Source organism: Muntiacus reevesi, chromosome 1 (genome assembly GCF_963930625.1).
Source record: "Muntiacus reevesi chromosome 1, mMunRee1.1, whole genome shotgun sequence".
NCBI classification, from domain to species: Eukaryota; Metazoa; Chordata; class Mammalia; order Artiodactyla; family Cervidae; genus Muntiacus; species Muntiacus reevesi.
In genome coordinates this window covers 130,126,390-130,154,100 of record NC_089249.1, presented here as the reverse complement: position 1 = coordinate 130,154,100, position 27,711 = coordinate 130,126,390, and the positions used below count along the sequence as shown (strand labels likewise).

Sequence of the window (27,711 nt, the reverse complement as noted above, 5' to 3'; positions counted from 1 at the left end):
TTTCCAGGTAATTATCCTTTTATTTAGTTCAGATAAAGACTTCTAACACAGAACACTGTTAGGAAGTAACCTTGGTTTGGTGCTATGTAAAACTGATATAAGGCAAGTACTACATGTAAGATAAACTAGAAAACCACCATTTTTCATTGCCTCTAGAATTTATTGCAATTACCATGCTATAATAACAAAAGCAGATCATTCTTAATGCATCTAATTTGACTAATTTAAATAAAAATATATGATCCCAATCACACAAAGAGATAATTCTAAATTTACTTTGAAGTTGAATCAATCAATACATATCTATTTGGAAACTATGCACCCAGTATCATTATAGCAGAGAGAAAGCTGCTGTTCTCACAGAATATGTGGCTCATTAACCTAGTGAATATCTTAAAATATTGGGAATATTGGAAAAATAACAAATTTCTCTGGACACTGTTTATCTTGCCTTTCTGAGAGACTTGTAGATCTAGATGAGATTAGTTTGGCCAAAGGATCTCATTTATTCCACAGAATCATCAGAGTCCAATATAGTTCTGGGCTAATAAGAGATTAAAGAACTTTTATAAGGAGAAGTAGGCTTGGAAATCAAGCAGTCCTATTTTGAATTAGTATGTTTTAATCAAAGGTATAGATTAATGATGAGTATCGGTTAGGAATTTCTGTAATGTCCTCCAATGCCAAGTGACCACTAACATCCTATTTCCTATTACAATGATTCCTTGATGAAAAGCAGAAGGCATAAAGAAAGTTGCCAGCTATAAAATAAACAGTACTCCAATGCTTATGATCACTAAAGACAAACCTCTTTTTTAAATGTTAAGAAACTCACTGAATCAAATGAATGCTAAGTAGAGCAAACACAGTGTATATAAAACTGAGATATGAAACCTCTAATTACACAAGAAATCAATGGAAGGATTGATCATTCTAAGAGAAGAATCATTTTTCCAATAGCTCCACTGCTATGAATGATATTTTCATGAGCCTGGGTAGCCTTCTCCAGTAGATACTGGGGACCTATTACTGGTTTCAACCAACCAATTTCCATTCCAGCTTGAAGGGCTGCTGTAAACTGCTGAAATTCCTCCTGAGGGAAAGAAAACGTCTTTTTCAATAGAGGAACACATGACAATTTTCAGAAGCATTAACATTTTTTAGAGTCTAAGAAAGCATTAAGAGTTTTCTCATAGATGTGTGGCTTTTGTCAACTTGTCCAGAACTATGAAAAAGTAGTTTCCTCTAGGTTAGCCAACACCGCAATTTGTCTGTGGCAGTCTCAGTTTACAAAATACCTGTTGTTATGGAGTAATTAGTGATTAGCAACAGTATCTCCTCTCTCCTTCATAAGTGCCCGGGCTTGGAAAATAAATCATATTGTCACCCTAGTTATCTTCCAGGGATTAATCCTTAACCCACCAAGATAACTAACCTTAACATCTACTTAAATTTTCAGTCTGCCTGAGTAGGCAAATTACACCAATGTTTAAGTTAATAGAATCACTCTTCTACCTTGGTGGATGAAAACAGAGTAACTCCTTTTATGCTAGATTCCTTTGTCATGGTGTCCCGTGGGTTTATTTCAATAGGGCCTCTGCTGCCAACAACCTAGTATGAAAAACAACATGTGTATAGTTAAAGATTACTGCAAAATAGTGTTAAATTATGAAAAAACTGCAAAGTGATGGAAAAAAAAATGAAATACTTACTATTACTCGTCCTCCATGTGACAAAAGATTCAAATCATTACTAAGATTTACATTAGCTAACATTTCAATAATCACATCAACTCCTTTTTCACCAACAGATTTCTATATAATATAAAAGAATGCAGAGTAGATTAGGAAAAAAAAGATTATCATAGTGCCATATATTACAGAAATATATTTCAAGTGACATAAAATGCTATATTTTTAAAGAGTAATAATGCCAATTTTAAGATAACTTAATTGTACAGTGATGCTGTAATTCCAAGGTACCAGCCACATCTAAAATGACAGATTTGTATTAAATAAATTGCTACAATGAAATAAAATTTGTCCAGAATTTTCATGTGCTTAGACTCAACTTGACTATAAAGTACTTCTTCCTTAGGTGAAAATTTTCTGTCTTCAAAATGTATTTTAATAGAGGAAGAAGCAACAAATCAAAAATAAAAAACTGCATTGGGGCTCCCATTTTTATTAAAAAACAGACAAAAGAAAAAAAATACTGACTTTTTGGTATTGCAGTATTCTGTGTGCATGTGTGTGTGTGTGTGTGTGTGTGTGTGTGTGTGTGTGAGTGCACGTTTAGTTGTGTTCTAGTGGTCTACAATCAGCTTGGCATACTACTCCTTTTCTTGTGGGCTTTCTGATGTCAATTCTCAACATCTAAAACCAGCTCTTAAATAAGCTAAGCTATACATTTTCATTTTAAGAAAAAAATGAACACCTACGCCCAGCACTGTGTGAGGTATTATGAATGTAAAGATGGACATAGAGAACCCAAAATAAAGAGGAAAATGGAAAACACTACAATTAAAGGTGTGATGTGATGGGCTAAGTACTGCATTGAAAGTGAAGGTGAAGTCACGTCTGACTCTTTGCGACCCTATGGACTGTAGCCTACCAGGATCCTCTGTCCATGGGATTATCCAGGCAAGAGTACTGGAGTGGGCTGCCATTTCCTTCTCCAGGGGATCTTCCCAACCCAGGGATTGAACCCGGGTCTCCTGCATTGCAGACAGACGCTTTACCATCTGAGCCACCAGGAAACAAACCATAGGTTATAGAAGGGGTAAAAAGTTACAATGCTGATCACCTGTAAAGGTCAAAGAAAATTCCACAGAGATGATGACCTCGGCCCTGAGGGATAAGTAGGAGTTCTTAAGTAGAACAAAAGGAATAAGGGGCAAGGAAAAGCTAGACAAAAGAAACAGAAGAGCAAAGATGTAGGGATGGAGAGTAAAAGCTGGAATTGGAAAGTGGCCCAGCAGAGCTGGAGTATGCATTTGTGAAGGAGATGGGGGCCGGGGTGGGAGGGGAGAGGTAGGAGCTAAGAGACTGCAAATTGGTTCAGACTCTGAAAATACATCAAATGTCACATTAAAAGATTTGGACTTTGTGGTGACAGATGTTCATTAGTTAATTCTTGTGCCAGGCACTGTTTTAGGCACTGGAAGTACAGGAGGGAACAAGAAAACAGAAATTCCTATTCTCATGGAGCTCTCATTTATTTCTGAGGATTTTTTTTTTTTTTCTTTCTTTGAAACAGAGAACCAAATAACTCTGGAGACAGTAGAGGAGACAGAAGGGGGCATTAGATCAGCTGTGAATAAGAGTCAAGACTGGAAAAAATGAGGACTAAATGAAGTTACAACAGTGAAGGGAAAAGAAAGAGAGACACATATGAAAGGCATGTCAGAGATGAAACTGATAGATAAGGTGACCAATTTGATGTGCAGGAGGGAGAAAGGTGATTAAACAACAGGAACAGGAAATGAAATGTGGGTGTCTCTCCTGGGGGACCAGATGAATGGTCATGTTTAGCAGGCTGGTGGTGTGAGGAATGAAACAGTGATACTGCAGGGAACCAGAAGTGTAAGGATGTGTGTGAGATGGATCAGGATGAAGGTGTAGCACCAGAGAAAGTGAAAGACCAAGAGGAAAGACCTACGGAATACCAAGTGAAATGAAGAGGAGGGAGACTAAAAGAGGAGTTAGAGAAGTGAGAAGAGAGCCAGCTTCCAGGTGGTGTGGTCAGGGTCAAGTACAGTGAGAAGTGAGCCAAGAGCAGCTGACTGGTGATGGGATTATCAGCGCCCCTGACAAGCCACGTAAGTAGCTGGTGTGTGCATGCGGGCTAAGTCACTTCAGCAGTGTTCGACTCTTTGCGACCCCATGGACTGTAGCCCATGAGGCTCCTCCGTCCATGGGATTCTCCAGGCAAGGATATTGGAATGGGTTGCACTTCTCTAGGGTATCTTCCTGACCCAGGGATCGAACCCGCATCTCTTACATCTCCTACATTGTCAGGCAGGTTCTTTAGCACTAGGGCCACCTGGAAAGCCCTGGGGTGGAAGCAAACTTGCACTGGGAGGTAAGGAAGTAAGAGAAGTTTAAGTACCCCCTACATTTCCAAGAAATGTGTGGTAAAGGAGGGAAGGGGAGGAGAAAAGGTTAAGAGAATGTTTTTGGAGAATGAGAGACTTAAGCAGAAGGAACCAGTAGAAGAGAGAGAAGCTATAAGGTCTTGTGGTCTTAGAATTACACTGCAAAACAAAAACCTATTCTTAAAATAACTGGCCCATTTTCATCTTTGATAATGATATCAGGAGTGCATGCTCAATCAATTCTGGATTCCTCAACATATACAAAGGAGAGCCTTCATTCAGTTTTTTGGCAAGATGATTTAGGGGTAATAAAACAAACTCGCACACATTTTTTCCTCAGTTTGTAATGACCCGGTTTACACTGTAATCAGTACCTGGGATATCCTAATTCTTTCTCAACATGAGCAAGTAGTTTGAGGATCAGCAAAGTAATCAGTGTTTAGTAAATTGTTACTGTGGCAAAGATGGAGAACTCCAGAACATGCTTGAACTGGATTGCAGCAATGGAATAGATCTAACAATAACTAACTTCTGCCTCATCATTTTGGATGAGGTAGTGGTTTTTCTTCCAAAAACATCCAATAAACAAAGAAACTTAATTCCCTAGGCCAGAGAGATCCAGTTTGTAATTCATGGATAATTTAACTTTCCATGGAAAATTTACACCAATAGAAGTTATATTAAGAATACCTTTTTGGTGGGGTAAGGGGTGGGGGATGGGTGAAATGGATAAAGGTGGGATCAAAAGGCACAAATTTCCAGTTGTAAAATAAAAAAGTCATGAGGATGTAATGGACAGTGACTACAGTTAGGAATAACATGTTTGAAAGTTGCTAAGAGAATAGATCTTAAAAGTTCTCATCACAAGAAACAAAATTTTATAATTATGTATGGGGACAGATGTTAACTAAATTTACTGTGGTGATCATTTCACAATATATAAAAATATATGTTTAAAAAATGCCTCACAGCTGCAAATACAAGGCTGTGGCTTTATTTAAAATGTGATTTGCATTAAAGAGTACTGATTTTTATAACTATAAGCCTCTAGAGAGGCTATATTTTATTTAGCAAAAATAAACAAGGCAGAAATGATAGTGAATGTTTGAAAAGTAGACATCTCTACTTTTAAATTAATTAAAGCTTTAAAACACATAGGCAAAATAAACAACTTTAAGAGAGTAGTTGATAAAAAAAAAACTTATAAAAGAACATGAAACAAAATTATAGTTTTATAAAATTACAGAACAATTTTACCTTAATTTTATCAATATAATTAGCTTCTTTGTGATTAAACACTTTGTGGGCTCCATTTTGCAAAACAATCTTTTGTCCTTCCTCAGTACTAGCTGTGCCCAAAACCTGTAAGCCATAAGCTCTCGCAATTTGGCATGTTGCAATTCCAACCTTAAAAAACAAAATAAAACCCAGTAGTTTTAGGTACTTTGCATCTCTGCAAACATTTATTAAATACATATAATTAACATGATGTTCTTCTAGGTTCTAGACTATTGCTAATAAATGTTAAGAGTCTAAACAAAGAAATAAGAAACACTGTGCAAAATGTTCACTGTGCAAGATGTTTTAGCATCTGCTTTGTGCAGAAGATACAGGGTTTAAAGATGGTCAAAATATGCTCAGTGACTTCACACTTTAACAGTACACATAAAATACTACATAACAACAGTAAATCACCTACCACTTACGTAGAAGAGACAGGTATGTACATGCGCAAATTCACATTCATGAATATGATAAACATTTATTATTTACTATGTGCAAGATATATGATAGAGTGCCTGAAGAACTATGGATGGAGGTTCGTGACATTTTACAGGATGCAGTTATCAAGATCGTCCCCAAGAAAAAGAAATTCAAAAATGCAAAATGGTTGTCTGAGGAGGACTTACAAATAGCTGTGAAAAGAAGAGAAGTGAAAGGCAAAGGAGAAAAGGAAAGATATACCCATTTGAATGCAGAGTTCCAAAGAATAGCAAGGAGAGATAAGAAAGCCTTCCTCAGCAATCAATGCAAAGAAATAGAGGAAAACAATAGAATGGGAAAGACTAGAGATCTCTTCAAGAAAATTAGAGATACTAAGAGAACTTTTCATGCAAAGATGGGCACAATTAAAGACAGAAATGGTAGGGACCTAACAAAACAGAAGATATTAAGAAGAGGTGGCAGGAATACACAGGAGAACCATACAAAAAGGATCTTCATGACTCAGATAACCATGATGGTGTGATCACTCACCTAGAGCCAGACATCCTGGGATGTGCAGTCAAGTGGGCCTTAGGAAGCATCACTAAGCTAGTGGAGGTGATGGAATTCTAGTTGACCTATTTCAAATCCTAAAAGATGATGCTATGAAAGTGCTGCACTCAATATACCAGCAAATTTGGAAAATGCAGCAGTGGCCACAGGACTGGAAAAGGTCAGTTTTCATTCCAATCCTTAAGAAAGGCAATGCCAAAGAATGTTCAAACTACCGCACAACTGCACTCATCTCACACACTAGCAAAGTAGTGCTCAAAATTCTCCAAGCCAGGCTTCAACAGTACATGAACCGAGAACTTCCTTATGTTCAAGCTGGATTTAGAAGGTAGAGGAACCAGAGATCAAATTGCCAACATCCATTAGATCATCAAAAAAGCAAGAGAATACCAGAAAAATATCTGCTTTATTGATTATACCAAAGCCTTTGACTGTGTAGATCACAACAAACTGTGGAAAATTCTGAAAGAGATGGGAATACCAGACCACCTGACCTGCCTCTTGAGAAATCTGTATGCAGGTCAAGAAGCAACAGTTAGAACTAGACATGGAACAACAGACCAGTTCCAAATAAGGAAAGGAGTACATCAAGGCTGTATGTCACCCTCCTTATTTAACTTATATGCAGAGTACATCATGTGAAATGTCAGACGGGATGAAGCACATCAATAACCTCAGATACACAAATGACACCACCCTTATGGAAGAAAGTGAGGAAGAACTAAAGAGCCTCTTGATGAAAGTGAAAGAGAAGAGTGAAAAAGTTGGCTTAAAACTCAACATTCAGAAAACTAAGTTCACAGCATCTGGTCCCATCACTTCATGGCAAATAGATGAGGAAACAATGGAAACAGTTACAGACTTTATCTTTTTGGGCTCTAAAATCACTAAAGATGGTGACTGAAGCCATGAAATTAAAAGACACTTGCTCCTTGGAAGAAAAACTATGACCAACCTAGACAGCATATTAAAAAGCAGAACAAAGGTCCATCTAGTCAAAGCTATAGTTTCTCCAGTAGTCACGTATGAATGTGAGAGCTGGACTATAAAGAAAGCTGAGTGCTGATGAATTGATGCTTTTGAACTGTGGTGTTGGAGAAAACTCTTGTGAGTTCCTTGGACTGCAAGAAGATCAAAGTAGTCAATCCTAAAGGAAATCAGTCTTGAATATTCATTGGAAGGACTGATGCTGAAACTGAAGCTCCAATACTTTGGCCACCTGATGGGAAGAACTGACTCATTGGAAAAGACCCTGATGCTGGGAAAGATTGAAGGCAGGAGGAGAAGGGGACGACAGAGGATGAGATGGTTGGATGGCATCACAGACTTGATGGACATGAGTTTGAACAAACTCTGGAGTTGGTGACTGATAGGGAAGCCTGGCGTGCTGCAGTCCATGGGGTTGCAAAAGAGTCGGATGCAAGTGAACTGACTGAACTTATGTGCAAGATGTGGTTCTTCATGCATGAAACTATGTTCTAAGGAAGGGGGAGATAATAAACACATGAAGAAATAAATGAATAAAGTAAATTCAGAGAATGAAAAATACTTGAAAAAAATAGTGTATTGGGTTATAAAGAGATAGAGAACCCGGCCAATTAGGTCATCAGGAAAGGCATTCTGAAGAGATCTGAATGGAGAGAGGGAGAAGCACAGTCCGGGACAGGTCTGAGACGCCTGCTGGAGAATACTGTAGGCTGAATGGGCACGGATATCCTGCTGAAGTGGGAATGAGCTTGGGGCATTCAAATGTCAGAAAGAGGGTCAATGTGGCTTAAGGGCGGGACATGCGGAAGAGAGCAGAAGATGAGGCCAGAGAGGCACAGAAAGGCCAAGGCACACATGACCTTGGAGGTAAAGACTCTGGATTATATTTAAGAGCCAAGCAGAACTACTGGGGAGTTTAAGCAGGAGAGGGAAATGATCTGAATTAGGCTTTTAATAGAACATTCTAATTATATGGGAGGCAAAAAGAAGGTAGGGGGAAATGGGACCAGGAAGATCAGGACTTCATCAAAGATTGGAGGTGGGAGGTGAGGAATGGAGAAAAATCAAGAATGTCTCCTAGGTCGCAGGCCAGAATAACTGCGTAGATTGACTGCGATGAGGAAGATGAGAGAGGATCAAGTTTGTGACAGCATCAAGAACTGACTTTGAACACACTGAATTCACCCAACTGAAGATGCTCAATCATTGGTTGAATATGATAACAGACTTGAAGAGTTCAGAATTTGAAACATAAATTTGAGAATCATCAGTTTATAGATAGTACTTAAAGCCACAGGATTGCATGAGATCACTAGAGCACTAGATAAATGTGCTTAGCATAAAGGAGAAATAAAACTATTTTAGGAATATAGATAAAAGTAATCATTTAAATTTTAATACTAGGAAACATGTTTGGTCCCATGCCAAATGAATGGTACAGATAAGGGTCAGCCCATACATTTAGAACAAGCTTTCTCACACTTGGCACTATTGGGCCAGGTAATTCTTTGCTGTGGGGACTACGCTGTGCAGTGAAGGGTGCTTAGAAGGAGTACACCTAGTTTCTGTCCACTGGATGCCAGACCCTTTCATCCAGTTATGACACCACCAAATGTCCCCAAGTGGGAGAAGAGATGGTATGAAATCACCCTTATTGAAAACCACTGATTTAAAGGAAGATACAATCACTATGGACTGGGCAAGATAAAAGAGAATTGAGATGAAAAAGATGATGGAAACTAATTAAAATTGTAACAGAATCACGAACTCCCAAGCCTGAAGTAAGACCTTAAAGACTGTACGGCACACGGGAGTGAGGAGCCTGAACCCAGTTGGGTTATGCTGAGGATTTGTTTGATTTAACCAAAACAAACACAGGGAACTCACTGTGAGTGTGACAGACATTCAGTTCCATGGGGTTAGCATGGCTGATTTTTGATACTTTAATTTCCACTTAAAAAAAGGGGGGGGGGCTCTAATAAAACCATGTTTTAACCTAAGAGATAATGTAAATATTATTTCCTTATGCTCTAATTACTTCAAAGGGGCACTCAAGACATATTTTAAAGGAGTTGCTTATTCTATTCTTGTCAACAATTATTTTAACAATATTTCTTCAATAGATTATATACCATTATGTGTCAACTATTTTTTCTTCTATTTATTTTGCTGACAATAAAATAGGGCACTCCCCACCAACATATCCGGATGTTTGCTGTGTTCACAAATTCTGCACCGCTTTAAATACACAACATAATCCCAAAGGAATTTGATTTAAATGAGGACAGAAAGTACAAATAGAAGCAAGACAAAACCCAGCACTTTTTCCCCCTGATGGGCAGAGAGGATCAGAAGCGCTTCACACACCAGGTCGCCAGCCTATCCCTGCCAGCCAAGGATTTAACAAACTCAGCCAGCACAGAGAACAGTCTGGATTTTGCCTTTAAAAAAAAAAATCATGATGAAGCGACCTGGCTTTTTACAAGAGGGTAAAGGGAATAAAAAGAGATTTTCTTTAAACTCGTCTCTCCCCTTCCTACTGAAATCTCTCTTTTTGATACAGAGCACAAGGTTAGCTCTGTGAAAGCCAAGGCAATTTAAATAAATGCATGTTGGACAGATTCTGTACTTATTTAGCATTAAGTTTACTTATTTAGGGCTAAATTTAATTTAACCCCCGAACTGCCTCTTCAGTGAGGCTAAACAACAGGAGTTTTTGACGAGGGTATGTGTCATATTTTCTCAAGCCCCAGAAAGACAATCTTGGTGTTTTTTAAGTAAACAGTTTATCTGTGAAATCCTTGAGTTGATCTATTGGAAGTACATAGGAAGCTGGGCCTGAAATCTTGTGATACATCCATGGAAAGTAACAAATATACAGAGGTCTGAATTCTCTGTATTACCTGTCCACTTTTAGAGGTATATGCATTTTCAGGATGCCTCTCATTATGCCGGAAAAAATCTGCCATTAATAGATTACTTCTTTCCATCTCCTCTCTGAAATACAATGTCCTGAAAGGGTTAACCTGCTTTCTCATACATCCAGCCCCAGGCCCTGTATTTTAAAAAGGCGAAATCTTGTCTCCAAAATTTCTAAAGCCTCTACATGCAGGATAGAGGTCATGTGGATTTCTTGTTAAATTCCAACCTCAGAGCTCTAACTTTTCCTCTAAGCTCCTCGGAGGCAGATTGACAGCCAGTTTCTTGAAGAGCTTTCTGACAGCTCTGTGTTGGGTGATTTCACTGCAGGGCTGGTTTGATAAGTTCTGAGCATTCCCCAACCCCCACCTCCCCCACACACCCATTAGCATTTTAAGTTGTGGGTTGTGGTGTGAAGGACACAGCTGTATACTGTGCACCCTGCGAATGTCATCAAAGCGCAGCAGGCGAGCAGGAAGAGAGCTAGAAAGGATGAAGAACTCACAGTGTGGCTTTGCAGTGCTGTCTAGGGCAACAGAGGTAAAGCTTTAATGAGCCTTAGTTTTCTTATCTAAGGGGATGTGGAATTTATATTAACCTTAAAGAACTGTTTAAAATTCTAAATAAATATTCTTATAGCATTCACTTCTTGAAAAGAAAAACAAAAGCCCGTTTATCTTGGTCCATACCCAGCACAGGTAGAAAACGTAAAGCATACATTTCTGATCAGGTAATCTGTTGAATTTATTAACCAAGAAATGCTAAGCGAATATGATGGGGAATCACCTTCAGAAGACAGAATCTAAAGTCTCACTACAAAAAGAAAAAAGTCATCACCCTTGACCATATTTATAAATTTTTTAAGAGCAACTTAAAGAAATATAATGTGAAACCCACAAACATAAGCTCTTAAAAAAAAAAAAAAAAACTTAAAAGAAAAGAATACTTACTCCTCCACTAGCTCCATGAACCAGAACACTTTCTCCAGGTTTCACACAGGCACTGAAAAAGAAAACACAGGTTCATCACCTTACTTTGGAGCTAATTAAGCTCCGTGTTTGTCATAATTCTTAAGAAAATTCTACCTTCATTTCAACCAACAGTTACCCAAAGAGGAAACTCATTCTGATAGACAACCCGAGATATTCTCCACGCTCCCCGGACTCAAACAATGGTTCTTTAGAGCCACAGATAAAAGAGAACATTCCATTCATTTATTCATTCAACAAATGTCTACTGGGAGTCAGTGTCAGATATTGTTGGGGTGCCAGGATCATGTAATTGTGCTACCTGCTAAGAGGCTTTGTGGATGTGCCAAGGGAAATTGCTTCACCTAGAACTGGAGTCTCCCATTCATTCCCACAGAAAGTGTCTCAGAAAGGGTCATTATAGCTCAGTCTTTTTTCCATGGTTCAGACTCACACCTGAGTAAACGCAGCAGCTGCTGTCTTCCTTCTCCATGCCTTTCAACATGGTGCTGCACAGCCTGCAAGCCCTTGTTTCAGAAACCAATGCTGAGTAAGCGATGGGAAGACAGTAAGAAACAGAACAAGTCCTGTCACACAGGTTCCCCTACCACCCCCTAAAGTGCCCAGAGCCTCTGGTAAAATGACATATTCTTTTGACTTCTGGTTCACCCACTCCTTTTCTACTATATTAAAAACAAGGAACATGCAGCAAGACACAGGGATGCTTTATCATTTCACATGGACAGATGCTGACGTCACAGGCCAGCAGTGGCTGTGCGGTCCAGATCTGACTCTCAGTGAGGATCCTTGTTTACCATGGGGGGTGGTCACCCTGTAGAGTGGAGAAGGAAATGGAAACCCACTCCAATATTCTCACCTGGAAAATCCCATGGACAGAGGAGCCTGGTGGGCGATACAGTACATGGGGTAGCAAAGGGTCTGACACGACTTAGCGACTAAACCACACCACCCTGTACAGATCTTCTGTTCAATCTGGGAGTGAGAACACAGTCACCCAGAGTCCTGCTCATGGCCGTGTGCCAACAGCTGACAAATGCCAGCTGTGAGTCAGTAAATGAAGTTTCTCCAACATGCTCGCTTAGAGATGGGGGGTTGAGCAAAGTGAGTTAAACTGAGGGTTTGGAGTGATAAACTGAGACAGCTATTACCAAAACACTTTGACATTTTAAAAAGTAAAATACAAAGTTAAGGGAATAGGATTACTAATGTTATAATCTGGGTCATGAAATACTTCCAATGATTTTTTTCTAAATCTTATGTAAACAAAAGTTTCCACACCCTAAGTACATTGTCCTAAACCCCTGGGCCTGCAGCAGGTGGAGAAACAGCAGACTAACTGTCTATTGGGTCTCCATGGCTACCATCCTTCTATTCTTGTGTAGTCACTGTGATGGTTAATTTTAAGTGTCAACTTGGCTGGGACATGGCGCTGGATATGGGTCAAACATTCTGAATATTTCTGTGAAGGTGCTATTTTGGATGAGATTAATGTTTAAGTCAGGAGACTCTGAATAAAGCAGATTATCTTCCATAATAGTGGCCTGGTCACTTGAAGGTCTTAATAAAACAAAGACAGACTTCTCCTAGAGCAAGAAGAGATTCTGACAGCAGACTGCCTTTAGACTTGAACTGCTACTCTTCTTAGGCTCCCCAGGTCTTAGACTTAGCAAGACTCCATGAACCCACCCATCAATATACACATTCTGTTGGTTCTGCTTCTCTGAAGAACACTAATAGTCCTCTGCCGCTGGGGCCTGTAGCAGGGTTGGAGTAGGGGGCCTGGCCTTCCATGCTGCTGTGTTACCCCTCCTAGTCACTGAAGCCTAGGACCTGGCTCAGAGGTTTCCTTGCTGTTCAGTTGCTAAGTCATGTCCAGCTCTTTGTGACCCTACTGTCTGCGACGTGCCAGGCTTCCCTGTCCTTCACTATCTCCTGGAGTTTGCTCAAACTCACATCCATTGAGTCAGTGATGACAACCAACCATCTCGTCCTCTGTTATCATCTTCTCCTGCCCTCAATCTTTCCCAGCATCAGGATCTTTCCCAGTGAGTCAGCTCTCCGCATCAGGTGGCCAAAGTAATGGAGCTTGTGATAGGTTTCTTCTTCCACCCCAAATTCAGCCCCAACCTGAGAGATTTCAACATTCATGGGAAGAAAACTCACAATTCCTGAATTCTCCTCCACTTCTACCACTCTCTTCCCACACCTAGTAGTCATCCCTAACCATTCTACCTGAGGAATATCAGACACTAATAACCAATATTGATCTCCTGTTCCGATTCTGTAATTTCCACAAAACTTATCCCACATTCCCACAAAACTTTTTCTTTGGCTTCACAGAGCTTACTGTTTGCTCCTTTTCTGCCCTCTTGCTGCTCCTGCCGCACTCCCATCAGCCTGGATGCCACGGGACCTTACCCCAACTTCTCCCTTTCTCTCCAGTGTTCCCATTTCCTTTGTGCTCTTTCAATTTGCCTCTAATATTCCAGCCCTGGATTAATATTATGGTCTACCTTCCCTGGATAATGCATCCAAATGGCTAAACACCCTAAGAAAAAAATCACATGACCATGCATTTTGGGACCACCATCGTTCTGATTCTCAAAAGGTCACTTTGCTTCCTATTTAGTTATGAAAATGAAGCAATCATATATGAGTTCCTTCAATGCCTCACCTCCCTGCCCACAAACTTTCCATTAAGTACACCAATGCTGAAAGGTTGTTGTTGAACCACAAAAGACGCTGGGATCCTTGGCCTCCGGAAGAGAAGAATTCAATCTGGGGCTAGAGACGAGGCTTGATGGCTCGGAGCTTTTGTGTTACAAAGTTTTATTAAAGTATAAAAGAGATAGAGAAAGTTTCTGACATTGACATCAGAAGGGGGCAGAAAGAGTGCCCCCTCACTAGTGTTAGCAATGGAGTTATATACTTTTTAATTAGTTATTACAATGAATCAAAAGAATGTCTGGAGGTTGTAAAGATCTTACTAGACCCACTCCCATAATTTACATTTTAAGATAACAGGATTAGCCAGAAGGTTTTCTCCAGAAACTGTCCTCAAGCAGGATACATTTTGTTATATAATCCTTAGTACAGAGTTTAAACTGAGTTGTTTGTTGTGTAATCATCAGTTAGAGGCTCAAAGATAAAAATTGACTTATGTGACTAAGACCAAGGAATGTAGAGGAAAAAAAAAACTTATCCTTTCCTCCTTGAGAATTCCAGACCCCTCTCTCCTTGGGGACCCCCGGACTTATCAACCTGCCCTAGGAATTGACTCTCACTGCCTCTTCCAGGTAGCCAATCTCCCTACCTCTGTGCTAAGTCCAATCCTTGCCCAGCACAGGATCTTGTTACATCTGTTACTCTGCCCTCTTCTCTAAGCTTCCCATCTATTTCTGCTAGATCCTTTCTTAGCTATAAAAATGACCAAGCCCTGTCCATCTTAAAAAAAAACAAAAACCCTTTCGTTCTCACATTCTTTTCAAGTATTTTTCCTACCTCTTCTTGCCTGTCTCCCCACTTTTTAAGAGTAGTCGATTTTTAAGAATCGATTTCCTTTTTCTTTCTCAACCCATTCATTCAAGCTTCGCTCCATCACTCTACTAAAAATGATCTGAGGAAAGCCACCACTGACCTCCCATCACTAAGCCTGGCTGTTATTTTCTTCCCAAACAGGCCTCACAGCTGCACTGACAGCTAGGTTCCCTCCTTGGTAGCAACATCAACCCCTCCCCCTAGCCCCACCCACACTAACTGAGCACTTGTTCTGTACTATTCGAGTACTAACAGCTTTACAAGCATTACCTCATCTAATTCTCACCACACCCCAAGGTGCTTGCTATTATCTGTATTTTTCAAGTCAGTAAACTACAGTTGAGACAGGAAAGCGACTTGACTAGTAGTAGGTGGAGACAGTACTAAAACCTAGGCCTTCCTGGCTTCAACACCTAGGAGCTTAAGGGATGTTTAACAGACTCAGTGGCCTCTAGACTCTCTTGGCCTTGGGTTCCACTCCCTCTGCCTCTCTCAGGACTCTGTCCCCTACCTCTGACCACATTCGAAACGTTAATGCTCAGTACAGTTCCAGTCTCTCTCCACTGTTGTTCTCACTCCCTGAGGAATGTCAGTGACTTTCATTTAGTCAGCCCTTACCACATGCTGACAGCCCCAGATTTAAAGCTCCAGCCTTCAAGTTTCAGACTCTTTCATCCGACAGGCTGCTGGACTTCTCCATGATGATGTCTATCTCAACTTCCCATCCAAAACTGAACTCAGTTTCCCTTTGAAACTTTTCCCTCCTTCTCTTTGTCAAGTCAAACATTACCCATTATAAAGCTGTAAGTATTCTTAAGCTCTTTTTCTCCCTCATTCTCCACATGCAAATAGTTACCAAATATTGCTGATTTTACCCCCTAAATAGTTATCCTTTCCTCTCCACCTCTACCATGAGCCTTGCTCTGGCCCTTAAGTATTAATAATGTCCAGAGGGTACTTCTGTAAGATTCTGCCATGTCTTTCTCCACTCCTGTCATGACATCTATCCTTCCCATAGCAGATGAGTGATCCTAATGAAACACATACATGACAATATCATTCTCCTGAATAAAACACTACATGACCCCCAAGTCCTTATAGAACAACACGTGAGTGCTATAATCAAGCTTTTTACAATCTGAGGTGCACCTATTTGATAATGACAGCTAACATTTACTGAGAGATTACTATGTTCCAACTTTATTCTTCACCACTCTTTGCCTTGAAATCTTCTAACAAAAGCAAACTGCTACAGCTCTTTTCCCCAGATACCCCGATGTTTGCTCCCCACACCAGCTCTTCCCATTCTCTAGAATACCCTCCCTACTCCCAGCTACCCTTCCCCAGGATAATGCTCTCTGATGCTTTTCAAATACCTAGGGAATTTGATTAAGATATAGACTCTCAGGTATCAGCCATGGAAACTGACCAGGGGGACTAGGGTAAGAGCCACTGTACTTAAAAGTTGCAGCAGTTAGTTTCTGGAACTGGATAATGAGATTTTTGAACCATGGCTTTAAAATAATCCAAGACTTATGTCTTGCCAGGAAGCCTGACCTCATTACCACAGGCATGTCCCTTGTGATCCCGTAAATCCCTATGCACATCTCTACCACTGTCCTTTCCACATGATATATCAGTATTATTACTCTAACGTCTCTCTCCCTTACTAGACTGTGAGCATCTTGAAGACAAAGATGGGGTTTTGCTGTTCTTGTCTTTTTCTTCAGTGATTAGAACAATCTACCAAATGAGCAGAGTTTCCGCTCCATAAACCTTAACAGTAACTTAATGGGAACCAAAAATGACCAATGGGTAGACGGGTGGTAGGAAGCATAAATTATATATTACTTTCCTCCAATTAATATCGCCCTCCTCTGGTGCTGGTTATAAAGCTGACAGAGTGTGTTATTACCTGTGGAGCAGAGCTCGATAAGCAGTAAAGTATGGGATGCCGATGGCAGCTCCTTGTTTAAAGTCCAGTTTTTCTGGCAGTGTGTAAACAGTGTGATCGGCTGCCAGAGCATACTCAGCATAACCCCCAGAGATCGTCCTGGTAGTGAAAACTCTGTCACCTTTCTGGGGAAAGCAATAAATTAATAAATGCTTCAGGGATTAAAAAGGTTGTCAGCATGGGTATAACCCTTTAGAATTGCAACATTTATAACAAGAAATAAAATGAGTGCTTATATATTGTTGTCTACATCCTAAGGTCTCATAAAAGCAACTTCAAAATACAGAACATTTTTAAATGTTTTATTAATGGAAACTAGGAAGAAGAAAAATCAAGGGAAACAGGAAAAATAAGAAAAGAGAGAATGTCCAGAATGGTCTAAAGATTATGATGATAACTTACCTTTATTGACAGCTTGCTGTGCAAGGCACAGCATTAAGTGTCTAATGAGTGTTATCTAATTTGATCTTCACAAGAGTCTATGAGGAAAACTTTCATTACCTCCCTTTAGATAATCCCACTTCAAAGATGAGGAAATGGAGGCGTAAATAAGTTCAGTAATTTGCTCAGATCAAGCAGTTAATAAATGGCAGTTAACATAAATGTTTTTTATCCAATACTGGGGAGAAGAAACAAATACAATGTAAGGTTTCTTCCAAACACCTGTTCTAAATCCTTTCTGTAGGTCTGTTCCGGCATTTCCCTCATTTTTCACGCATGGACCAAAAGGCAGGCAACTCCGCCTGGATCCCAACAACAGAGATGAGCCAGGAAAGTGTCGTGACCTTTTGCAGCACCAGAAACATATGACAAACTCTCCATAAACGCCTGCTGGGTCCTCACTCCTGGAAGGCAGATGTGTAACTGGGGGTAAGCACCATGCACGCGCTACAAGCTGGCTGCACGTGACCTGCACACCAAGGACATTAGACTGCCCAGCACAAGCGCCTCTTCTAAATCCTGTTTCTTGAAGAATATAAAAAAAGTAAATAGTTCTTGGAATAAGCAAAACATTAAGGCAATAACTCTCAGTACACCTAAATTTGCCCTATAATACAACACTATAGGGTGAGGTAGAGACAGAAAAGGTTCCAACGGCACCCAGGAGTCAAAGACACGCATCACTGCTTGACAGTGTCGCCCGCAAATGGTCAAGTATGACTAACATCAGATTAATCCCGTTTTTACAGCTTAAAAACACACTGCATTGACTTCAATATAATTCCAACCTGTTTAAGAATCCACTATGAAAAGCAGTCCTTTTAGTTCTGTGATGGATATTAATAGCAAGACATGCTCCCTAATCTCAAGCTTCTTAAACTACAGGAAGAGGGAAAAGAGAGAGAGAATTTTAAAGCAAGGCAAATCTGATGAGCCATCAAAGATAGGTACGAGAAAAAGAACGAACTATTTCGAAGTTGAAGGAATCAAGAACAGCTAGACTGAGAAACTGGTACCTGAGTTAGGTCTTGAAAGATAAGGGGCTTCCCTTGTGACTCAGCTGGTAAAGAATCTGCCCGCAATGCGGGAGACCTGGGTTCGATCCCTGGGTTGGGACAATCCCCTGGAGAAGGAAAAGGCTATGCACTCCAATATTCTGGCCTGGAGAATTCCATGGGGTGGCAAAGAGTCACAACTGAGCAACTTTTTCACTTTCACTTTCAAAGATAGGACAAGATCCTGAAAACTGGAAGTGGGAAGAGATGCTAGCGATAAAGAAACAAAGTTAAGTCAGGGAACTGTGATAGGAACAGGTGCTGAGAAATCACCAGCATGCATTCCCAAGGAATAATAACTGTGGAATGTAACAGTTTCGGGAGATAAAAATGAAAAGAAATGAAAGCTGGAGGGTAAAAGCCCCTGAACCCATGTTTATAAGCTTTGATTCAGTTCTGCCAAATAGAAGAGCCAATACAAACAAAGGCACAGAGATGAAAGAGCATGGGACATGCAGGGAAGAACAAATGGTTATTACTAAAGGATAAACTACAGAGTGAGAAGGAATGGGAGATAAGAATGGAAAGATGGGTAGGAGCAGGAGCACGAAACAGTCTTCTTTTGTAATATAAGCATTCTAGCAATACCCTGAAATCTATAAAGAATTGATACAAGATTTGAAACATAGTGTAAAACAATCTAAGTTACATTTTTAGAAAATTACTACTTATAGAGCAAGGATAGATTGGAGGGGCTAGGAGGGAGGGTGGTAAGTTAAGTGTCTGTTATAAAAACCCAGAGAAGGGACTATGTAAGATATCCAGAACTACACTACAGCGGGGAGGAAAAGAGGAGAGAGGAAACAGTCCCAGTAAGGGAGAGCCGAGTGAGGGATAGATAAGCCTCAGACCCCAGATGTCACCAAGACAGCCCCACACGAGCAGCAGCTCTGTTGGGAGAAAGAGAAGCTCAGTTTTAGACATGAGTAAGAGGTTCCTAGAGTTTGCTGATGAGGGCCCTGCAACACAGCTTTCTGTGATGATGTAAATGTTCTCCATCTCCATCTCCACTGTCCAACAGTGGCCACTAGACACTTGGTTCTATTAAGCAATTGAAGAATGGAATTTTTAATTTGAATGGAATTTGAAATTCAAACAGCCACATGTGGCTAGTGGCCACCATTATTTGGAAAGAACAGGTCCACCTTCTAAGCTAAAGATATCACACTAGATAATGGAAACTGAGGGAGCATATGAGCCCATCATGAAGAAGGAAGAAAATACAAAAGGCAGAGTCGGCATAGGTTCAGTGGGCGCTGGGCAACACCAAGATGTGAGAAAAAGAAGCTTGAAAAAGAATGTTTAGAGAGGAACGGGAGGTGGGAGTGGTGGGGGAGACCTGGAGAATATAATGTCACAGAAGCTGAAGAAGTTTTTTTTTTTTTAAGAAAAAGTAAGTGGCTCAGAGTGTCAAATGTCCCTGAGAAGTCAAGACAGATAATGACATAAAAGGACCCATTAGCTTCAGCAATACAGAGGCCATTAGCGACATTAGTAAACATCGTCTCAGTGGAGCGGTGGGGGCAGGAGCTACACTGCCAAAGGCAGAGGAGTAGAAGGCAAAAGGAATTTTCCTGGCTTCCTGGGCCAGACCCTGTTAATCTTCGCTCAGTTCAATTTTGGTAAATGTGTTGCCACAGCTGAGCAGGTCAAGGAATGATGAGGACAGATGCTAGAACATGAATATGCTATCTAGGTTTTTTATATCTTTTTGCACATAAATAACAAAAGCTCTGATCATACCTCATAACATCTACATTGACTCAGCCACGTTGGTCTGAATCATAGCTCTAAAAATGTATAGTTGACCTTGCATTTGTTCATCTTTTACTTATTATTCAAAAGAATTAGCCTTCCCTTTATTTTGTGGAACTAAATTTTATAGAAGTAAAAAAAAGAAAAAATTATGTTGGCTGTGTATTATCAAGAGTTAGGAAACAGTATAATTTCCTTGCTTATTATATTCTTTCCTTAAGTATTTCTGTTAAATCAAAGGATCACAGTTCAATTCTATGGGGATGTGGAGACACAGAAATTACGCAACACTTATTCCCTACAATGCAAACAAGCAAGGTCTCTGGATAAAAGGTAATTTCTTTTTTGACTAGAGGAGTCCCCCAAGTGGCAGAAATTGTGTAACAGGGCCTTTTAAAGACTTAGATACAGACACATTTTAAAGCTATGTCAAAATGTTAAAAAATATACATATTAAGCTAAAATAGAAATAATTAAAAATGTAATACCTTGAAAGCAGATACACTCTCTCCAACAGCTTCTATTATCCCAGCCACATCAAAGCCAGGAGTATAAGGTAGAGGTGGTTTTATATTGTGAGTGCCAGAGCGAATGTATGTGTCCACTGGATTTACACCACATGCTTGGACTTTGATGAGAACCTGCAATGACAATGTACTTTAGTTCATACAGAGCAGTTAGGCATTCATTCAGTATTATCATAGGACTGGAGTGGAGTGATCATGGGAGCTACAAAAACAGAGGTAAACCCTGCCTTCAATGAGCTCACATTCCAGTTTTAGAAATTACCATATAAATAAAAACATAAGGCAGAATGGTTTACGTGCTCTACTAAAAACATCTGGGGAAAACAGTGGTGGAGATATCTGAGGGGATGTGTGCAGAGACCTCTGCGTGCTCATCAAACCTATTTTCTCCTCCTGGACAGGAAGGTAGGAAGAATATTCCTTCCTGGCTCCTTCAGAGTTATAAGCAGTCAAATGGAATGTAAACGTAAGTGACGAAAGCTACTTTTGAGACTGACCCACAAAGTCCTTCCTAGGCAATGTACATAGTGTTTCCACCCTTTCTTAGTGACCTCGGAAGACAGGTGTTGAAGGCGGCAGAGCCACACAAGGGAAGAAATACATCACTTTGGAAGAAAACTCTATCCACTGACATTTTAGAATTGTGGAATTTAGCGAATGAGAACCACCAAGATTTTTTTTTTTTAACTTTTTATTTTATACTGGGATATAGTCAGTTAACAATGTTGTGATAGTTTCAGGTGACCAGCAAAGGGACTCAGTCATACATATACATGTATCCATTCTCCCCCAAACTCCCCTCCCATCCAGGCTGCCAACCACTGAAATTTTGAGGCTACATCTATTATAGAAGCTCATCTGACCTTAATACAAAATGATTACTTCTGCTATCAAAGTATGATAGCCTTATGAGGCCTTATGAAGGAAGTGGTATTTGATCTAGATCTTAAAGGATGAGTAGATATCTTTCAGAATGGAAGAAGGATATTTCAGGTTAAAGGAACAGTATGTGCAAAGACAAAAGGAATGAAAGGGCCTCTTGGGGAAACCAGATAAAGCTTGTATTGTCACAGCAGTCTACTGAGAAGAAATAATAAGAAAGAAATCTTTGTCAAATCATAACCAAACTGTAAAAACTCTCATAAGGCTTGCTAAGGAAGTTAGCCATGGGAGCAATGGAAGGTAAAGTAATAAAAATACATAATTTTTATTGAAAAAGTATATTATTAAAGTCATTGGAAATGATTAAAATCTATATTTAAAATCTCTTGTATGTGAAAAAGCATGTATGCAGAAGAAAATTATTCTCCCCATGCATAAAACAAAGATCATGAAAGATTGTAATTGAATAAACATGACTCCATTCAGAAAAATCCAATTACTTCACTACACAGATGATTTTCAACTTAAAAAATATTCTTATGTTCCTTCTTTTTATACATTTACTTCACTAGTTAGAATTATATGTTCTCTTTGTCAGAGCTTATCGGTGTAAACAGTACAGTGAAGTGAAGGTAGCTGAGTCGTGTCCGACTCTTTGTGACCTTGTGGACTGTAGCCCACCAGACTCCTCTGTTCATGGGATTATCCAGGCAAGAATACTGGAATGGGTTGCCATTCCCTTCTCCAGGGTATGTCCTAAAGCAATATCTTTATAAATCATTCTTTCAAACATTAACTTCATGTGCTAGAGACACACACTCAGTATAATTATTGCCTGCTTTTAAGTAATGATTTCCACCTGATGGTCTTTTGGAATTGGTACAGCAACATCCGATTGGAGTTTCAGAACTTCTGGTCCACCAAATTCAAAAACTCTAATAGCTCTCATCAACTTCTGTCCAGTCGCCATGGTGATCTAGATACTAAGAAAAAAAAATAACATATTGTCATATTGTATCTAGGCTATCACTGTGTTTTTCCCCCTGGAGGGGGAAGATCAAACAATTTTTCAAACAACAATTTAAATCATGAGCTTACCACTGATCTCATTTCATGTTTAAGGACCTTTCATCTTACAAATCCTTCAGCTACAAAGCAAAATGCTTCATATTATTTCCTGTAGGGATTCAGTGCTTTCAACAAGGGAATCAAACATACAAACAAAAACATCTGGATAGACGATGCATGATACAATTATCTTAGGTTTCGTTTTGTGTAAGCTTGGGCTATAACATCTTGGAAATTCTAGGAGCTAATGTAAGCTTTCTTAACATTAGATAAACAGATCTTCTTTTGTTAGATTACATTTCAGATATATAGAGAAAAATAAAACATACAATAAACATTTACCTGCTACCCAGCTTTAACAAACCTTACCACTGTAAAAACGTAAAACGTTGTATTATAGATATAACTGAAGCCTCCTCTAACTGTCCCCAAACCCATTTCTGTTCCACAATTCTAGGAGGTGACTATTCCCATAAACCCAAGAGTGCATCCTCCTCAGGCAGGATGTAATTCCACTGCTACATGTATTTGCACTGTTAAACAGTATGTGCTATTGTTATTATTTTGCATGTTCTCAAACTTTATAAATAAAGTTTATAATCATATTGGATCATATTGTACTGAATTCTGCAACTTGCTTTTTCCTCTCAGTATTAAGTTTTTGAGATTTATCAACACTGAAACATTTAGTTTTATGAAGTTCATTCATTTTAACAAAGAAGAATAAACAGCCAAAAACTGCTTTATGTGTAATCTTCTGTAAATTGTAAGTATAATTTATAGTTACCTACCCTTTCTCTTCTACCACTGTAAATACTGAAATGAAAACTCAGAGTTAAAATAAGCTTTGAAAGGTAAAGAACATATATATGTATATATATATATAGAATTGGGTAACTGTAAATCTTACATCTATAGAGATGTAATGAAAGGGCTTTGTCTGACCTCCATAATTTTGCTTGTCTGCTATGACAATTTCTTGAAATTAACCACACCAAATAATGCTAAACTCTGCCACCACCAGGAACATCTTTGCTAACTTCTGGAATAATCATATTCACCAACCACGAGCAGCTGAAAGATCAAAGAGTTGCAGAAACTAAGACTTGAGGTGACAGAATTCAAACTTTCACTGTACTGAAGCCCAGCACAGGACTCCTTGGAACAAATCTCATGCTAACTATAAAATGCCCTTCCATGTGTGGGGGGAATCAAACCACTTTGATGGTGTTATTAATGGAAAGTTCTTGATATAATTAACCAAAAGCTGTGCCATTTTAAACCCTTTATTCAAAATGATTTAATACAGTACCTAGTACAGAAGAGACAAAAAACTCTCCATTGCTAAAAGGCTGTTTAGCAATGAAATAGCCTAAAGGGCAGTATTCTGATTAAAAAAAGGGGTGGGGTCAAGAAGCAGGTGTAAGCCTCATGCACTGCAGAGCAGCAGGGCAGTCTTAGGGTAAGAAGCTCTGTGTAGGAACTAGGACGGGGGAACAGGCAGCTCATGCCCTACCTACCCAGAAGTTTCACTCCTGCCTTTCTGTTTGGATCTTCACTCAAGCTGAGTATTTCTTAAGACTTGAAAGCAAAAATATATATAAAGAAAATAAAACAGAAAAAGAAAAGGTTGTACAGACCAGAGTTTTCTACTCTGAAAATAAGAACATAGCTCTTTTTTTCTCTTTTTTGTCTTCAGCATGGTGTTGTGAAAAGAGTGCGGGCTTTGGAATCTGACAGCTCTCAGTATGAATCCCAGATCTATCATTTACTATCCATGTGGCCTTGGGCAAGGCAGTCACCTTTTTTGAGCTTCTTCTTTTGAAAACCCAGTTCTACTCAGGGTTACTATGCAAGAGCCAGGGCAGGTAGGAAGCACAGAGCCCGGCAAACGTTTACTTCTATACATAGTGATATCATGGTTCCTTCCCCCCCTAGTTTCTCCTTTCCAATTTATTATTCATTAAGATACCTTTGGTTCTATAATCCTATAGTCATCTTTGATTTAACAATATTTATAGGACTGTTGTAAAATCAAGTCCTTAACCTCAAATAGTTCACAGTTCAGAGAAATATTCAAACAAAGCACGAATACCAAACGTTGGTTGTTATTCATTCAACATGCATTTTTGAACATTAACTATAAGGGAGGCACTGTGCCAAACTCAGAGCACAGAGGGCAAGGATAACAAGCCCCAGACTCCCCCCACTCTGCCCTCATCTCTCCTCGATGCACATGCACACGTGCGCACGCGCGCGCGCACACACACACACACACACACACACACACACACACACACCATGTTAAGAGGTGTAGCTCTCTTTCCACTTTCAATATCTACTTACTTCCTCCCTATTTATTTCTTTCAAGCTCTTACATCTATCTTCTCACCAACAGACATCCCTAGTACCCTCAAAAAACTGTAGCAATAATGAAAGCAAAATTACCCTGAAATAGGATCTGTCAAAAATACCTAGCACATACATTTTTTTCCTTGCATCCGGACATTTGCTAAGTTGGAAGAAAAGAACAAAGCAAGGAAGAGACTCACCCTTAATCCTGGATTTAGAAGACCCTACCCCCAGGCCGGTCTTGCCCAGTACTACCCCTTAACCTGTGGAGCTCATAAGGAAACAGGGCATGACCTTGAAAACTCTTCTACTTTGCTTTTTGGTGGTCTTATTTCCTGCTGGGCCCATGCCACTACGATTGCTCAGGCTCCAATCTGCATTCATTGCCTTTGAACCCCCTCAACTACCTACAGGATCATCATCTGCTTCATAATATAGGTGCTATGCTAAAAAAACTGTTAACATAGTAATTATCATTCTTAAATCTTTGCAATACCTGATTTCTTCTAAACAGCACATCTTTCACATCCATTAAAAGAATTTTCACAATAGGTAGAGAAGCAACACCTTTAAAACCACCATTTAATTGTATGCAGAACTGAAAATAAAATCACCATCCTTCTTATGGATGAGGAAACATCTCAGAGGTTGAGATTCACCAGGGTCACACTGAAGCAGAGCTGAAACCCAACACCTTAAATGTTATTGGGCATTTTTCCCCCTTAACTGTAAAATCCTTCTCATTTCACCCTTTGAAATACTGGCAGAGAGGACCTTTAATTTCTTAAGAGATAGAATTTATAATGATGATAGTGAGACAGACTGAGCTAGAGATATGAAATTCAGCTAAACTGCAGGTCGCATTTCATATTTTATGATTAAGACATCTGCTTTGAGTCTGAAATTTTTGAAATGCCCATAAGTTAAGGGATCTACTAGAGATACACAGAATGCGATTCTTTCAGGAAAACTATAATAATAATAATAAATAATAATTTTCCTATCTATAAAACGGGGCCAATGCTCCCTAGCATAGGATCCTTGTGAAGATCAACTGCAGCTGCACATGGGGAGTGCTTCAGAGCATGCCTGACAGGCTATAAGCTCTATTATTCAGGGTACATCATTTACAGTCAGCAGCAGGTTTATCACACTGCTTGTATTTTTTAATTAAAATGTACTTTAGCAGGTTTTTCTATTTATCAAACATAAACTTTGAATCAGAGCACCTTGGTTTATTGTTCAGTTTTATTTTTTAACCTATGAAATGTTGAAAACCCCATTTGCAAATGGAGGAAATACAGAATTTAAAATTCTTCCTTCAACACTGATCTTTTTCAAGCTATGCTTGAATCCATTTGGTTTAAATGAAAATTAACGGGATGGGGAAAAAATTGGAAATATATTCTCACATAGAATGAACAGATCGATTCACAAAGCCAAAGCAAAGACATATTATTAAAATAAAATTCGTAATTTTCAAGAACTTCTAATAAGAAAAAAAAAAACAACTTGGAAAGAGAATCAAACATTATAAATGTGCTACAGTTGATCAAGAATGACTCATAGTAGCATATTTATTCTTAAATCAGAAAAAAAAATTTTTAATTAAAAGCAGCCAAAGTCAAGTCTCTTAGCTGAATGACCTTGTCAGAATACTACTTCATGGGCCTGGCTCTTAGTACCCACTTCTGATTAGGAGGACAGGAGGAGTGGATCAGACAGTTATTCTAAACCCCTGCAGGGGTTTGGAAGAAAAGATTGGGTGGAACTAACTGGTCGGCTGCTCCTGCGCTGGGGGAGCAGGGCTCCGTGTGATTTCCTACAGCTGACCAGGCACCAACGGAGTGTCCCACTGGTTTCAGTGGGAATCACACAGCCATTTTCCACTAACGCTGTGCTATGCTCAGTCCAGTCGGACTCTGGGGACCCCATGGGCTGTAGCCCGCCAGGCTCCTCTGTTCATGGCATTTTCCAGGCAAGAATACTGGAGCGGGTTGCTATTTCCTCCTCTACGGGAACCTTCCCAAGTGAGGAATCGAACTGCCTCTCTTAGCTCTCCTATGTTGGCGGGCGGATTCTTTAGCACTGTGCCACGCGGGAAGCCATTTCCACTAGTTGCTGACAATCAGTCCAAACTTTAGCCTTTCAATGGTTGAACCATTAACACATCTTCCTTGGTCACTGAGATAAGTCTCCTCTAGAAATGTGTACATACCCAACGATGTGCTAACAGGGAATTTTGTTTTTTGAAGAGTCTCCTAGATGAGGGTCATGGCGGGGGGGGGGAAGGGGTCTACACAATTCTCTCCAAGACGTCATCAAAGCAGGAGGAAAGACCGGAGAGAAGGAGCCCTAGGAAACTCGAAATCGAGTGGCCGCGGGTCACAGCAGCCGCGAGAGGCTGCAGGAATCCAGAGCCCAGGCCGAGGGGAAATCTAGTGGGGGCAGGCAGGCAGAGGCTGAGGGGTGGGAGCCCCGCAGTGGGACCCGAAACGCTGACCCTGCCAGTAAGCAAAACCGGGCTCTCGGGACCAGCAAGTCAAACTGCCCTGGTGACCTACGGGTGATTAACTTGCAGCCCCCGGTGCGGAGTAACTTTGGCCACAAACTCATCCCATGGTTCTCGGGGAGGACGGGACGCAGGAAAGGAACGCAAACAAAACCCACCTCGGTTCCTTTTGGACGAGCGCTGGGGAAATCCTCAGCGTGAACTGAGGGACTTTTAAAACACTTACCCCGTTCTAGAGTGGAAAATCAAAACTTGCGAGCGTCCCCTGAGATTGCACGGGAAAAGCGGGCGGGCCCCGCAGGCCACAGCAGTTTCAGGCCCCGCCTCGCCCCGCCCCAGGGGCGGGTCCCAGGAAGGAGT

At 40.0% G+C, this 27,711-nt stretch overlaps 1 protein-coding gene across 2 annotated transcripts; it reads right to left on the bottom strand.

The window, feature by feature from the left end:
• On the bottom strand, positions 1-27,684 carry CRYZ (crystallin zeta). 2 transcript variants are annotated; one of them, XM_065910893.1, is made up of 9 exons: positions 27,578-27,684; positions 22,279-22,402; positions 20,499-20,651; positions 16,721-16,884; positions 11,230-11,281; positions 5,354-5,503; positions 1,713-1,814; positions 1,516-1,611; positions 1-1,093 (listed from the first exon to the last, which is right to left on the bottom strand). In XM_065910893.1, exons 2-9 carry the CDS (start codon positions 22,387-22,389, stop codon positions 929-931), a joined length of 993 nt encoding a protein of 330 aa, XP_065766965.1. In that variant the 5' UTR covers positions 22,390-22,402; positions 27,578-27,684; the 3' UTR covers positions 1-928. The 2 variants fall into 2 exon arrangements, with proteins under 2 accessions (XP_065766965.1, XP_065766970.1); XM_065910898.1 differs by having other exon boundaries at positions 27,510-27,590.
• Between the last annotated feature and the right edge of the window lie 27 nt (positions 27,685-27,711).

What these genes read in the sequence shown, in the direction of transcription:
- CRYZ (XM_065910893.1), bottom strand. Translation starts at nt 22,389, where the DNA reads ATGGCGACTGGACAGAAGTTGATGAGAGCTATTAGAGTTTTTGAATTT. An exon ending in AGAGTGTATCTGCTTTCAAG is followed by an intron (nt 16,885 to 20,498) that starts GTATTACATTTT and finishes TGCTTTCCCCAG; the next exon opens with AAAGGTGACAGAGTTTTCAC. An exon ending in CACATGGAGGACGAGTAATA is followed by an intron (nt 1,612 to 1,712) that starts GTAAGTATTTCA and finishes TTTTCATACTAG; the next exon opens with GTTGTTGGCAGCAGAGGCCC.